We start from the raw sequence: 16,087 nt of genomic DNA, 5'->3' as shown, positions 1-16,087 counted from the left end.
TGCAGGAGAGAGAAGGATTGATGGATTGTTAGCCTGCTGCCCTCTCTCTCTCTCTCTCTCTCTCTCTCTTATTAAGGAGGCTGTTGTTAAAGGACTGTTGAGTTTTTAAAACTGATTTTAAAGGGATGCATTTTTCCCCTTCTCCAGGGATCAGAACATTCTTTCTCATTTGCAGGGGCCATTCATGTTGAGTCAAATCTGTGTATAAAAAATTCGTGTATAAATAGGCTGGACCTGTACTTACCATAGGTGAGAGCAGTGCTTTTTTTGTTTTTGTTTTTTAAAAAAAAAGGTGCAGGAACTCACAATTTGTTAATCTTTTATTTATTTATTTATTTATTACCGGAATTTTATAATACCGGAATATAATCTACTTTACAACTCATCTTGAACCAATAGAGGGTGTGTGACCATATGATTTTTGATTCATAACTTAATCAATTCATTAACCCATCTTTTGTGGTTCTCCCCTGTGTACTATGTCCCCATTCCCCATTATTATTCCGATCAATCTATTAAAATCATTGGGCTTAGGGGTGCATAACTATGGGTTTGGTTGTAGGCTCAACATACAATCTACTGAGTCTACTCACAATTCTATATAGTGCATGTCTACTCAAAATTAAGTACACTGAGTTCAATGGGCCTTGCTCTGGACTAAGCATGCGTAGGATTACACTTTTAAGGATTACATCTTTGAATTTCTTATCTGCCAGATAATGGGTTTGCCATATATTGGATTTTGGTTAGAAAATGCACCTGGAACCTCACTGTGCAAAGAGAGGAGGGGTGAGAATCAATGTCTTAAGAGAAAAATGTTTTAATAGTAGTTCTTGAAATAAATTTGCACCTTTGCCAAGACAACGTCCCTCCCTTCTGCTCTACTTCAGTTTCTCTGACTTGCCGGGTGCACACCAGGTCTCACACTTCCTAAAACTGGGTACATTGCTCAGTCCAGGCATAAGATTAGTCCCTCTGTTAGCAAGCATATGGTTACTATAGGCACCACACATGAAGTCATGTTGCTGCCTGGTTGTCACCTGATGTCTTAACTAGAGCAGAAACTAGCCCCCCCCTCTCTGATGGCACAAGCCGTTTTACATATTGTTTTGCAGACCCCTTTGCAGGCCCCTGCAGAGTTCTTCTCATTGATCTGGTGGATCACATCAATTTAAACTTAATAGAGGAAAGAAAATAATGGTGTGGGGAGGGGAATGAGATGGTTCTTTGGTTCTCAGCACAATCTCATTATTGCTCCCTTATTGAGGGGCAAGACTGGGAGAGATGGTGGTGTGTCTATGGACGTTTACCATAGTTCAGTCTTCTAAGGACTATACATGGGCTGTCAGCTGCTGGGGAACTGAAGTGAAAAAGGAGGAAGTGGGCTGGGAAGCAGATGGGGAAGATGCATGGGCATGATTTGAGAGGGCACATGATGAGGCAGGCACCTTGCTGAAGCTGAGCAGGACAGGTCTAGGTAAGTGTCTGGCTGGATGCCCTCCTGGAGACCTCATGGGCTCAAAGATGCCTTCTTGGGTTCCATAATGGAACCCAATCTCTCAAGCTCTTTGGGGGGGGGGGGGAGACTTGCCCACTAGTCAGAAGCGTCATTCCTGTCAACGGGATTGTCTCCCGTGCAGACGGTGGCAGTCTGCACCTATGCACGTTTACTCCAAAGTAAGCCCCACGGTGTGCCTTGGAATCCGTCTCAAGTAAGTTCGGATAGGACTGCAGCATCCTTTCCTCCTTTTTTTAAACAGCGAAGGAAGGAAGCATCTCATCCTCGTCACTAAGGCTGCGATCCTATCCACACTTTCCTGGGAGTAAGCCCCATTGAACACAATGGGGCTTACTTCTGAGTAGACACGCCTAGCATTGCCTTGACAGTCTGGAGGAGAATGAAACGCAGCCCGGGACCTCCAAGGGGCACCTCCTCCTTCCAGCTCCAGACTGTTTTTGGAGCTCCCCCTCCACCTTTGATCCAGGCAAGTGGGTCAGTCTCCCAGTGTCTCACCCCACCAGTGGCTCTCCCCAGAAGACTTTTTGCCCCTTAGGGACATCAAACCCCCCCCCCCCATCTCTCACACAGGAAGGGACTGAAGATCACTTACATCTCCCCGCACACTTCTCCAGCTTGGGTGGGCTCGAGGTCCCCAGTGAGAGGAGCCAAGGGAAGACTTGCCTTCCCCTGTGAAGTGCAGGGGCAGCTCCACAGCTGCGCGCCTCCTGCTGCTTCCGCTCCAGGACGAGCCTTTGGAGAGCCTCTGGGCAGTGGCAGGGCGGGCAGCAGGGGGGGGGGGCTGCATAAAAAAAGGTGCAGGAACACCGTGACTTTTTTTTCCATTAGAAAAAAAAGCCCCGGGCAAGACTATACAAACTGGTACAGTAGGGGACAAATGTTGAGAAACATTGTGTTAGAGCAGGGGTGTCCAAACATTTTGGCAGGAGGGCCACATCATCTCTCCAACACTGTGTCAGGGGGCTGGGGAAAAAATTAATTTACATTTCAAATTTGCATAAATTTACACAAATGAATTTATTAGAGATGGAAATTATATGAATGAATGAAGGTCCTGCAATAGCTCAAGGCCTATAAAAGGCCTTGCACAAAGAAAGGCCAGCCTTTCCTTCGCTGCCACTGCTGCATCACAGATGTGAAACAGCAAGTAGTGGAGGGAGCCCTTGTCCCACAGCTCAGGTGAGAGGTCAAACAGTCATCCTCATGCTGAGAGCAGTTGCACCAGGCCAGCATGGGCTCCAGCAAGTCTCTGGAGGGCCAGAGGCTTATTGGAGACTGGGGGCTCCCTGAGGGCCTGATTGGGAGCCACTAAGGGCCACAAGTGGCCCCCGGGCTGGGGTTTGGGCACCCCTATGTTAGAGCAATGGTTATCACACATTTAGCACTGAGACCCACTTTTTAGAATGAGAATTTGTCAGGTCCTACTAGAAGTAATGTCATGACTGGAGTGATATTATCAGGCAGGAAAATTTTAACAATCCTAGGCTGCAATCCTACCCATGCTTACTCAGGAGTAAGTCCTATTTGCTATCATTGTTAATGAATGTACATAGTAGCTTGTTAAAAGTACAGGTTGGTAACATTTTCCCAAATGCAGTCACATACCATGGAAGCATCAAGTCTAATAGATTAAAAATAAAATATTGAAATGAACAGGGACCCACCTGAAATTGGCTCGCGACCCACCTAGTGGGTCCTGACCCACCGTTTGAGAAACACTGTTAGAGAAAATGAGCAATTGTTCAAGTTCTGTAGACTCTGCTCTGTAGACTCCATCCCAGGGAGCCAAAGGGTAGCACCAGCTGTCAATTCTGATGATCCAAATAGCCACCAGGTGGCATGGCATGGAGCTTTAACTAGATGGAATCAGTTCTTTCCTCCCATATTTTCCTCCTCCTATATGGATAGAAAAACACTAGAATGACTTTCCAAAGTTCCACTAACTAAGAGTTGAAAGCTTCCCGTAGCCACAAACTCTAGGTGTCATCAGAAATCATTATTTCTACACAAAAATCAGACCTGAATTTCAAAGAGCATCAACTCTTGTCTTTGCCCCTCTGTTTTAGAACATCAGATGAGCCCCACTGAGGCTGCAATCCTATCCACACTTTCCTGGGAGTAAGCCCCACTGAATACAATGGGACAATTCCAAGTAGATACGCATAGGATTGGGCTGTGGATCAGGCCAAAGGCCCATCCAGTCAAGCCTCCTGTATATCAGTGGCCCACCAGATGCCTTAGGGAGCATACCTGTATCTTGCTGTTACCTTTGGACCTGGCATTCTGAGGTAGCCTACTTCTAAAACCAGGAGGTTCCATGTTCCCATCATGGTTTGTAACCTGTGATGGACTTTTCCTCCAGATATCTGTCCAATCCCCCTTTAAAGGCTAGATGCCATCACCACATCCTGTGGCAAGGAGTTTCACAGACTAATCACTCCCTAGGTCAGTGATTCTCAACCTTTTTCCTGGCACACTGATAAGGTACTAAAATTGTCAAGGCACACCATCAGATTTTGGACAATTGACAAGGCGCACCTTGCTGTTGGTAGGGGGCTCATATCCTCAATGGTCCTATTAATAAATGACCCTCCACCAAACTCCCGTGGCACACCTGGGGACCATTTGCAGCACACCAGTGGCTGAAAATGGCTGCCCGAGGTAAATAAATATTTGGTCCCTGTTGTGTATATGCAACATTGAGCAGAAGAACATAAGAAGAGCCCTGCTGGATCAGGCCAAAAGTCCATCAGGTCCAGCTTCCTGTATCCCACAGTGGCCCACCAGATGCCCCAGGGAGCACACAAGACAACAAGCTACCTGCATCCTGGTACCACTGCCTTCATGTAGCCTCCTTCGGTAGCCTACTTCTAAAATCAGGAGGTTGCACATGCTCATCAGAGCTTGTAACCTGTGATTGACTTTTCCTCCAGAAACCTGTCCAAACCCCTTTTAAAGGCATCTGGGCCAGATGCCATCACCACATCCTGTGGCAAGGAGTTCCACAGGTTAATTACGCACTGTGTAAAGAACAATTTTCTTTTGCCTGTTCTCATGTTTTATTTTACCTAAGGGACTGCTCACACACACACACCCTCAGGAGACCTGCTATTGATTTTTGTGGGCACCTCTCTCGCTGCTGCTGCTGGAGAACAACAAAAAGAGATGTATTTTTAAAGTGAACCCAGAAGTTTTCCATGAAATGTAAGAGTCACTCTAGCGCTTTCTTAGCTCTGTGTCCTCTCCCAATGGAGAAGATGCATGAACGAGTCTATGTTCTCGAACTACCGTATCTTGTACTCTACGGTTTCCTGACTCTGTGGGCGGGGTCGTCTGTGGGAGTTATTGCCTCCCTCTCGAGAGGCGGCGGTTGTGTGTAGGCGGAGGCAGCGCGGCCGGGGACTCGGCGAGGGAGCGGAGCGGTGGCGCGGCCGGTCCTGCCATGGCCAGGCCTGGGGAAGAAGCGCCGGCCATGGCGGAGGAAGAGGGAGAAGAGGACGCGTTGGGGCTGCTCATACGGCGGCAGCGCAAGGAGAAGCGTGAGCTGCAAGGTGAGGAGGCGGAGGGAGATTGCACTAGGGCAGTATCCTTCCGCCAGTGTCCAGAGCAGGTTGCACTAGCCTGGGGTGGCTGGCTGGGAGCTGTGCATGGATGGCCTGGTCTGCTCTGCTCTGAGTAGGGTGGCCTGTTTAGGTCCCTCTTAATGCTTTGCAAAAAATGGCACCAGTTTAAAAGCCATGGCAGAAATCCCAACAGGGGAAGCTTTTTGCCTGCTAGGGGAATCAGTGAAGACAGTTGGCACTGCTTGGCTTGCTGCAATTCAACCTGCTGTTCAAGGGAAAGCTCCAGAAATCTGGGGGAGAGCAGATGAGTGGCATCTGTATAAGGGCCCCCCCCTTTTATGCAGGAATGTGTGGTTGGGTGGGGAGGCAGTTGAGGCAGAACCTCCCCCCCAAAGGCCTTCCAAAAGTGCCGCCACCTGTGAGGTGGTGAGTGCTTCCGCTGCCTCCCCACCCACCACCTTTTCAAAGGACTCTGGAAGGGAGGCAGAGCCTCTCTGCCAGAGTCTTTTGAAAAGTGCTGCCACCTGTGAGTCGATGGGTGGGGAGGCAGGTGAGGCAGAGCCTCCCCACTGGAGGAGGAGCGCTGCCACCATATGAGGCGCTGAAACACCCACAAACCATGTGTTCTGCCTGCCTGCTCCTCTGTCCTCCCTGCTCTGCGCATGGGTTGTGAATGCTTGGACACCTCACATGGTGGCGGTGCTTTTCGAAGGACTCTGGTGGAGAGGCTCTGCCTCTCCTGCCTTCTCAGCCACCACATGGGCTTGCTTGCATGCCTTGCTCATTTCCTGTGTTTCCGGTAGCATGAAGGTGGCATCCTGTCGTGAAGATCTGATGCAGGGTTTTGTACAGAGGGCCGAAACCTGTAGCATTCGTGGTGCCTGCTGAGGACCAGAAGTGACATTATTAAGAAGTGACATCATTACCTATTTCTGCTGGGCCCACATTTGGTCCCTGTTGCATATATGCAAAGTTGGGCAGAAATGGCTACGCATATGGGATCATTAACAAGTCCATTGAAATCAGTGAGCCTAAGTATACTCTAACCCTGCTTAAAATCTGATCTCAAAGAAGTTCATTGTCAAGTTCTTTAATTAGGCAAAAACAAATTGTAATTATAGTATGAGATTAAAATATGAAGTCTGCACTTGCACAACTCGGCACAATTAATTTTCAACATTGGAATGAAATTCAGGTTCTCTTTTTTGAGTCAATGTTTAGACAACAGAGACTGTTTTCCATATTATGCAGAGGATTACAAAGTCAGAAAAAGCACTTGACTTAGCCACTTTTTCTGAAATAGATGTTTGCTGAAATTTGGGTTTGTCGGGCAGTGATATTAGAAAAACTTGCTTAAATAGGCACACATGATATTTAGCAGGGAAGAGTAAGTGTCCCTCTTCACCTCAGCACAGTGTCTTTTCTAGTGGCAGGGGATGGTGTTCTGCATTTTTTAGATTGTGAGCCCTTTGGGGACTGGGAGCCATTTAATAATTTGATTTTTTTCTGTAAACCACTTTGTGAACTTTTTTGTTGAAAGGCGATATATAAATATTGTTGACAACATTGTATTATTAATTACTATCAAATGATTAATTTTCCAGTTAGTTACCTGTGAATCAGTTTTAGGTTCTCATCCCTGGTCTCTATGCTTTGTATTTCTGCAGCCAAAATTCAAGGAATGAAAAATGCTGTTCCAAAGAATGATAAAAAGAGAAGGAAACAGTTGTCAGATGATGTTGCCAAAGTGGAGGCAGAACTGGAACAGAAACACGGAGAGGAACTTAAGAAGCTCAAGGAGACGTTACCAAAGCAGAATAAGGTATGAATCAAAGTGGACCTTACTGTTAAGCCATTTCTGCCTAATGTTGCATATTCACAACAGGGACCTGTGGGCCGGGCAAAAGTGTGTTAAAGTCCTGTGAGGATATTTTATTCTTGGTCTTGGCGTAGTCACCACCAAAGCTGTATTTCATATTGAAGCTTTTGGGTTTTTTAATTGTGGTAGTGATATATCTTGAGGTGCACTGTGAATGCTTGAATGATCACTAAAGAATACATGTGGCTCTTGGTAGTTTTACTGCCTATGGGTGCAGTCCTAACCCCTTACGTAAGTGCTTTCCAGCACTGACATAAGGGCAGTGCAGCTCTGAGGTAAGGGAACAAACATTCCCTTACTTTGAGGAGGCCTCCGTGAGTGACACCGAACTGCAGGATCCCATTGCACATGTCCCATTGGCACCGCTATTCCAGTGCTGGAAAGCACTGACATAAGGGGTTAGGATTGCGCCCTGTATCAAATATAGGGTAGTACTGTTGCTTATAAGCAAGTTGCTTATAAATACATGTGGTACTTTGCAAGATATTTTAACTAAGTGGGTTTGACTATTGCAATCAAAGATATGAAAAGGGATTTGAAACTGGTAGGAAAAGATATCAACGATTTACAGTAATAGCTTTGATATTACAGGTGGTGAGAATGATATAGCATATTTGAAGGAGCTGTGAGGAATAGCAAAGCTGTAGATCTCTGCATTTGAACTGACTTTGAAAATGAGGTTTGAAAAATCAAGAAGCTTTTTAGTTCCAGATTTTAGGTAATGCGTATTTTCATTTAGGAAGAATCGACAATGATAGATATTGCAAGATTGGAGCTTGAGGATACAGAACTGAGTCAGCCTCCTAAAATATCAAAAGCACAGAAAAGGCGGGTAAGATTTGGATTTTTATGCTCAATGTGTAGGAACAGGTGCAGGATTTCGGCTTTGGTGTTGAAGCTGATGCCCATGGGATTACATTGGAAACTGGAGCCAGCTCCATGGCTCAAACAGATGCAGTAGTTGGCACAGTTGGGTAGCGGGGTCAGAATTCTCATCAACTTCTTCAGTAGAATTCCATGGATCTCTTCTAAACCTTAGGAGTTAGATTTCCATAAATACAGTGGGCCTGCCTTATCCGCAGCTTGGCATCCGTGGATGCCAAGCCCATCCTCAGAGGGTCTCCCAGATTTGACTGGTCTCCTGTTCATGTCAGTGATTTTTGGTTCATGTCGAGGAGGTGTTCTGAGGCGCGCGGGGGAGGGGGGGTTGTCCACAGCCTCCCTGTGTTTCACCTCCTGGACGAGCCTGAAAGTTGCTGACACAAACTGGAAACAGCCTCTGGTTGAGATGCCTTCTGAGGAGGCTGGCATGACCTCCAGATGGCCCAGCACAGCCTCCAGATAAGTTACTTTGGCACTGTGATCCTGGCCCCTGTGGATTTTAGTATCCGTGGAGGGTCATGGAACTGATCCCCTGCAGCTACTGAGGCCCCACCGTAGATATCGTGACCTTCAGTTTACAAGCCATTGACTTCTGGAATTTTAAGGGCTCTTCCTCCTGTAAACTAAGTAGAGCACCTTGCTTGAGCTCCTTGCAGAAAGTCAGTAATTGTTGCCAAGGAGGGTTTCTTCAGGAGAGTCTCTCAACCACCTCCATCAAGACAGCTGTGACCACCCCCTCTTGCAAGAAGACATTAATCATCACCTGAACCCACTGAGTCATCTGCCTCACATTATCAGGCAAGAGGGAACCCTCTAAGCGTGAGTTGTATTAATTCAGAATGTGAACACTTGTTTTTCAACCACAGGAGAAAAAAGCAGCCTTGGAGAAGGAAAGAGAAGAAAGGATAGCAGAAGCTGAGATAGAAAATTTAACAGGAGCTAGGCACCTTGAAAGCCAGAAACTTGTACACATTTTATCAAGAAGGCAATTGGCCATTAAACAGATTCCCTCTGATGGTCATTGCATGTACAGAGCTATTGAAGATCAGCTCAAGGAGCGACAGAATTCCTGGACAGTTGCAACTCTTAGAAGTCAGACAGCAGAGTATGTGAGAAGTCACATGGATGACTTCCTTCCATTTTTGACAAACCCAAATACAGGAGACTTGTACAGTCAAGGTGGGTAGATATTTTGCAATTGAAAATGTTTCCCTTACCAGTAAGCCTGTTGGCTGCAGCAGCAAATGCAGTTGATATCAATACTGTGATGCCAGTACTGTGCTTCAATTATATAATATGCCTATGTCCAGATCTTGAGGACCTCAAAATTATGAATATAAAAAGCTGCTTTACACTCGGCTTTTGGTCTGTATATATTCTGTCATGATTGTGGCTCTCCAGTGTTGCAGTCTTTTCTAGCTGTGCAGGGAAATGCCAGGGATGGAACCTGGGATCTTCTTTTGCTTACGAAACAGGTAGTCTCCCTCAGAGCTGTGGCCTGTCCCTTGAGCAGGTGAAGGTGTGCAAATCTGATCCTGTTCATGTTGTTCAGAAGTAAACCTCTTTGCATTCAGTGGCCATTACTTACAAGTAACAGGATTGCAGATTTGGAGGACAAATTCAAGTACTACATAAAACATAGTACTGCAAATCCTTGTTACTGGATCACAGCTTGAGGGCCTGAGACTTTAAATGTATCTTAATATCACTGCAGTCCCCTATTCCCCAAAGTATACATGTGTGATTATATACCTTGTATATAAAAAGGACCTCGGAACAGTTTGGAAACACACAAGTTATTATACTGGAATGGTTGGCAACCTTCAGTCTTGAAAGACTATGGTATAAGCCTACAGCACCCGGTATTCCCAGGCGGTCTCCCATCCAAGTACTAACCAGGCCTGACCCTGCTTAGCTTCCGAGATCAGGCATGTGCAGGGTATTGTCAAATCAGGGTATTTTATACTGGAAACGTTATTGGAAAATTCATTCCTTTATTGTATTTGTCATATAACCCAATTTTCCAGCTTTGCTCTTATTTCTGCTTGCTATGACTGATTGTTTGTCTTTACTATCTACTTCCCTTTCCCTCATATTTTACTATACTAAGATTTGTTTCTTCTCAGACTTTCATTTATCTTTTTTAGTTTACTTGATCTTCCAACATCCAAATTAAAAAAGATTCACTTGCTGCCTCTCTTTTTCTCCCTAGAGGAATTTGAAAAATACTGTTACGATATAGCAAACACAACTGCATGGGGTGGTCAGTTAGAAGTAAGTATATTGATTCATGCTTTCCTAATATCTAATTTTTGAGGTTTTTAAGAAGAGAACTTTAAAATACTGAAATTGCTTCAGCTTTAGGCAGTCCTTACTGCAGATGATACCAACAAGCATTTTTGGTTTGTCTATACCAGCGATTTTCAATCTTTTTCATTTCACGGCACACTGACTAGATGCTAAAATTGTCAAAGTGCACCACTGGTTTTTTGACAACTGGCAAGGCACGCCACATTGCTGGCTTGGAGGCTCCCATCACCTAGGGGCCTATTAATAAATGACCCACCCTCAAACTCCTGTAGCACACCTGTGGACCATTCACGACACACCAATATGCCATGGCACACTGGTTGAAAATCACTGGTCTATATTGTGGAAGAATGTTTCTACTTTGTAAAAAGATTGGGGGCCCAATCCTATCCAGTTTTCCAGTGCTTGTGCAGTTGTGCTAGTGGGGTTTGCGCTGTATCCTGTGGTGAAGGGGCAGTAACTGGGACATTCTTAAGGTATGGGAACATGTGTACCCTTACCATGGGACTGCATTGTGGCTACACCGGAGCTGCAAAACTGGATAGGATTGGCCCTGGGTCTTTCAGAGTTTACATTTTACCGTATTATAGATCTCAAGCTTGCCAAGACGTTAGAAATAGTTGGGTAAATAGGCTATAATAACCAATTGTCATTCATAGCTCTGTACCTTTATTTTAGGTCCGTTAGTGACATTTGTGCAGTTGACATTCTGCTACTAGCAACAATAAAGAGAAAAGCCATATTAGTCACATTAATTACAGTCTCCTGCGCTTATATGCTTGTTGCTGTTCAATCCATTTCAGTATCTGAAGCGGACTGTAATCTACAAAAGTTCTGCTTTTAAAATATTAGTCTTTAAGATGAACAAGCACAATTTATATATTTACTCTGAAGTAACTTCTGTTGTGTTCAGCAGGCCTTGCATCCAGGAAAGAAGATATAGAATTGCAGCCTCTTTCCTTTTATTAGGAATTTTTACAGTATCTTTAAAAAAAAAAAAAAAAAACTGGGACCAAAACTAAACAGAATTTTGCTTCACAGTTCTGATCTCTGGTCTTGATTTGTTCGTGAATTGTTTTTGAGTCATGTTTGAATTTTTAATTTTTTTTTAAACTCTGTTACTGTAAATTGCCTTGATGCTTTGAGATTGTATGTGAGAAGATGGGATAAATTAAATTGTCATTATGCCTTAACAGCTAAGGGCTCTATCACACATCTTAAAAACACCAATTGAGGTTGTACAAATAGATTCATCTCCCATTATTGTTGGTGAAGAATACAACAGGAAGCCACTAATACTTGTGTAAGTATTTAACCTTTTGTGTAATTTAACTTTTTGAGGTTCAAAGGTTTTATTTTTGTGTTTGAAGAAGACTATATAGATGACTGATACTTACAAATTTCTTGAACAATAAATTTAAGGTTTCTTTGCAGATCATGGGGAAAACCTGGGCATAAATAATGTATGCTCTCAAGTAAATTCACTTTAACCAATGAAATGTACGTGCTAGGTCAGCTTCTATTCATGCTTAAATGTAGGGGGTCTTATTTCTGGGTAAACAGCACTGGCATACCTGGAGGGGGGCAAATGCCCCAGGTGCTGACCCTCCAGGGGCACCGCCTCAAGCCTTCCCCCCTCTGCCCGCCCGCCCGCTTTTTTCTTTAAAGGGAGAGAAACCAGCAGCTCTGCTGGCTTCTGTCCCTTTAAGAAAAGCCTTCTCCCGACGGAGGGGTGCCCAGGAGCACGCCTGGAGGGGCAGCAAGAAGCTGAGTCGGCACTGCCCCCCCGACCTCCTCCTTTATAGGAGGCTAGGGCAGGGGCACCCTACAGCATCAGCGCAACTCCTGTCGCACTGATGCTCTGGCCTGGGCGCCCCGCCCTCTCGCTGCCTCCTGAGAGGCCTCCGGAGGCGAGAGGGTGGCCTAGAGCATCAGTGCTGACTCTCTAGCCCGGGCGCCCTTGTCTTCTCGCTCCCTCAGAGAGGCCTCTGGAGGTGAGAGGGCAGCCTAGAGCATCAGCACGACTTCTGTTGCGCTGATGCTCTAGGCTTCCCGGGCCCGACAGAGGCTTCTGTGTCGCTTGTAAGCAGCGGAGGTCTCCTTTGGAGCGGCCTGAGGCTGCTGGAAGCAGCGCCCCAGACAGGTGGGCTTCCAGCAGCCCCAAAATGCTCCAACGGAGAAGTCTGCGCCGCTTACAAGGCTTACAAGCCTTGGCTGCCTCCTTCGTTTCCCCTTTTTTCCAATGGAGCAGGTAGCCACACAGAAGTCATTGCGGTGACGATGACATCACCAGAAAACGGGGTTGCCCCGGGCGCCAGGACCCCAAGGTATGCCACTTGTATGGGAAGGTAATAAATAACAGTGAATAGGTCTCCATCTGTGTTAAATAATTTATTGAAAGCATCAGTTTTGTCAGGGTCATCTGTAAAACTGGTGTTTGCCTGTACAGTGGTGCTCTCACTACGGCAGGGGACATTTGAAAATGTTGGTGAAATTGTTTGCTTAGAAGATGGCATTACTATGGTGAAAAATGAAGCCATGTTGTGCATAAATGAAGCATGTCCAATTGTAATAAAATTAATCAATCCTTTCCTATTGTACAAATAAGACTGCTGGATGGGGAGTCCCAAGAGTAGAGGCATATTGTAGGAGCAGACTGTGTTTATTGGTAGATTTTTGTCACTTTGCAGTTGATCAGTTAGGATTTCTGACTCTCAGTTATTTAACAGTGGTGACAACAACAGTTCTTTCTACAAGTATATCATGAGTGATAGAATTAAGTGGTAAGTAGAATAGAAGAGTTAGATGGAAAATCAGTAGTGACTGTACAAAAAGTCTGACAGCGCAATCTTAAACATTTATATCTACAGAGAAGTAGATATTTGTCAAATTCCATTTCCCAAATTCCAGTGTTTACTGTATTTTTCAAACTGCTTTTGAATTTGTTCTTGTGATGACTTGATTAGAAAAGTTTTTATTAAAAAGTGCAAATTCATAAGCATAAAAGTTTCAGAGTGTGGTAAATATGACAACATTGGCCAGAACGCCAATATTAAATTCTACACAATGAGGATTTTTTAAGCTTTGTTCCATGTAGTAAAGGTTAGGGAATAGCTTTAGAGATAAGGCGAGAGATTAAATGGTTTGGGGTAGAAGTGAAGGTGGATTCAAAAATTTTATTTACTTTTTCAGCTTATAGCTTGAGGCAGTTACTTGAGGTAGAGGTGGTCATAGAGTAAAAAATGAAGCATTTGTTAATCTGATAATCATACCAGGTACATTGCCACTCCAGAATATGACGTTACCTTCTAAGATTCAGGAAAGCATTTGAGCTCCGAATGCCTGACACACCTCCACTTCATCGTGTTGTGAAGTGCAGGTATTGTAAAAGCACTATGCCAGAATGGAAGACAGTTCAGCTGATTGCTTGTTTCATGCAACAAGCATCCTTACATGCAACAAGCATGATTCTGTATACAGTCATCTCATTCTTCTTTTTTTTTAAAATACAAGTTGAACTTCATTAGTTAACAAAAGATAAGTGTAGGATGAGGTGGAAAGGCAGGATTTTCAGAATATGACAGCTTAAATGTGTTCTTTCTAGCAAGAAATTAGCTGATGAGAACTGAATTCCCTTTTGTGCTTTTGATTTTATTTCTCATATTAACTTCATTCTTAGTAACCAGCAGGTGACTAAGGGTTGGACATTAGGTGTCTTTGGACCCATAGTGTGTGTATCTGCACAGGCCTCCCCCCCCGTAGTTCTATCCTTCTTCCTTCCCACACTTATGCAGCTTTCCTCCTGTCTCTTCTTCCATCATCCCTTTTGTGGTTTCCTTCCCTGCTTACCCTCTTACTAGGTCAACGCCAATAGCATTTCAGGCAGGTGGGCAATTCCTTCTGTTCTTGGAGTGTGGGAGAAGGAGAGGAATACTCTTTCCCCAACTCACCTGCTTCCTCCCAGGGGCCCTTCTCCTGCAAAGAACCCCTGGGAGCAACCTGATTGACTGGGGGAGAAGGAAGGCAGCAATGTCCAAAAGAGACTAGTGCAGGCACTTTCTCCTTCTCTCCCTCAGCAGTCGGCTTGCTTCCAGATAACTTCTGTATACAGTCATGATTTTCAAATACGTAGATATTTTCAAACACGTAGATAGTGGGGGATCCTCCTTCCCATGCTACAGTTCAGTGCACCATTACTTAAGAATAACACCCATGGAAAGCAGTGGGTCTACTTCTGAGTAAAAAGGGTTGCAAATATCTCATCTCTCTGCTGTAAATTGAATTGCACACTCTCAGTTATGTGTTATGGGTTGTATGTTGTATGTAGAGCTTCTGGCTTAACACGCCAGACATCTTAAAGGTGGAATTGATTCATGTTTCTCCTGCAGGGGTTCCCAACCTTTTTCACTTTCATATCCTTTGGCAGCCCATTTCTATAAATTGTACCCTTCATATTAGCAAAATGTTTGTAATAATACAAGCCCTCATCTCTTCTCTATGAAAGCCCAGACTTCATGTATTCATCACACACTTTCTCTTTTCATCTGTTTGAAGAACAGAAGACTCTGCCTTTGCACTCTTTTGCACCAGAAGTGTGCTGAGAAATTGATCACTTTCCATATTATGTTTCAGCTCTTTTACTGTGCTGGTTTTCAATCACTGGTTCATAGATGCATTGATGACCAAAAACTAGCTATTGGTGGGGCTTTCACAGCCAACTAGCTATCTCCCTTCCTGCCTTGCTGGTCCTTGCAAGGCATTCCAGAGCAGAACCTTTTCCTGCCATTATTCCATTCTTTTTCAAGTACCCTTAAAGGTCCTGTTGAGTGTCCCTGGGAGTACATGAATACCAGGTTGGGAACCACTGTTTTACTGGTATGTAGTTTACAGTGCACTTACTCTGATAGTGTTTACAAAAAGGTGGTGAAGACCAGAATTTAAAAAAGAATAAAAATGAATCTTATGATCTTTTACTATGTTTTTAATAATTTAGAGACTACAGTTCTTAGGTAACAATTAGTGGTAGATTATTTTTCAGGAACTGGCCCCGGGTAAAATCAGACAAAACTATAGTCAGACGCCACCCTAAGTTTAACCCCCGACTTATCTGAGGGCCATAGAAAATTCCATGATTGTCGGCTCAAAACCTGCCCTTGACTTATCTGTGGGGTCTACTTATAAGCAAGTGTCTGTGGTAGATTATCCCTGTCACAGGGCCCTTTGGAACTGAAGGCCCGTAGCCTTTGTCCAGGTTGGCTTACATCTTAATACTATCACTGTAGTGACATGTTTATGTGCTATTTGAATTCAGAGGAAATTTTTATTGTTTGTCTATAAATTTTTTTATTTTAGGTATATGAGACATGCATATGGATTAGGAGAACATTATAATTCCGTAAAACCTCTAACGGACATGCCTACAGAAAATGCAAGCTAATGCGCAATTCATCAGCAGACAAGAATGATGGTACATCTTTGTACTTAAGACTTCTCATCTTTGAATAGGTCTGAAAGCATACCAGTTCTGTTCCAGTTCTTTAAAAGACACTGATGATTTGGAGAAACATAAGAAGTCTGTTCTATAAACACTATAGATTCTGATTCAAATCATGTTTTAGAAACTTTTTCCTGAAGTGTTTGTAATCTCTTAATAAACTGTGTATTACTGAATTTTTGGTTGGTTTTGCATCTTCTTTGAGTTTGAGTTCGAGAACCTTTATTGGCATAAAACAAATTTAACAGGGCACAGGAACCAACAATTCTGTTCACAGCATAATATTCAGGTAGATGAAACACATGAGGATGTTTTCTTTATAACAGCTAACAAATAATCAGCGACCAAGTCAGTGGTAGTTGCAAAATTATCTTCCAAAAGAAAATGCAAGGGATCATCAGAAGAACCAGGGGGAACAGGCAAAATTGGATCAAAAAAAG

At 44.1% G+C, this 16,087-nt stretch overlaps 1 protein-coding gene across 1 annotated transcript; it reads left to right on the top strand.

The window, feature by feature from the left end:
* Positions 1-4,859: 4,859 nt before the first annotated feature.
* On the top strand, positions 4,860-15,823 carry OTUD6B (OTU deubiquitinase 6B). Its single transcript, XM_066625528.1, has 7 exons — positions 4,860-5,070; positions 6,750-6,904; positions 7,701-7,793; positions 8,710-9,022; positions 10,056-10,117; positions 11,350-11,456; positions 15,506-15,823. Exons 1-7 carry the CDS (start codon positions 4,962-4,964, stop codon positions 15,588-15,590), a joined length of 924 nt encoding a protein of 307 aa, XP_066481625.1. The 5' UTR covers positions 4,860-4,961; the 3' UTR covers positions 15,591-15,823.
* Positions 15,824-16,087: the final 264 nt, after the last annotated feature.

This window comes from Tiliqua scincoides, chromosome 4, assembly GCF_035046505.1.
Source record: "Tiliqua scincoides isolate rTilSci1 chromosome 4, rTilSci1.hap2, whole genome shotgun sequence".
NCBI classification, from domain to species: Eukaryota; Metazoa; Chordata; class Lepidosauria; order Squamata; family Scincidae; genus Tiliqua; species Tiliqua scincoides.
This window is presented reverse-complemented; position numbering and strand designations above follow the sequence as displayed.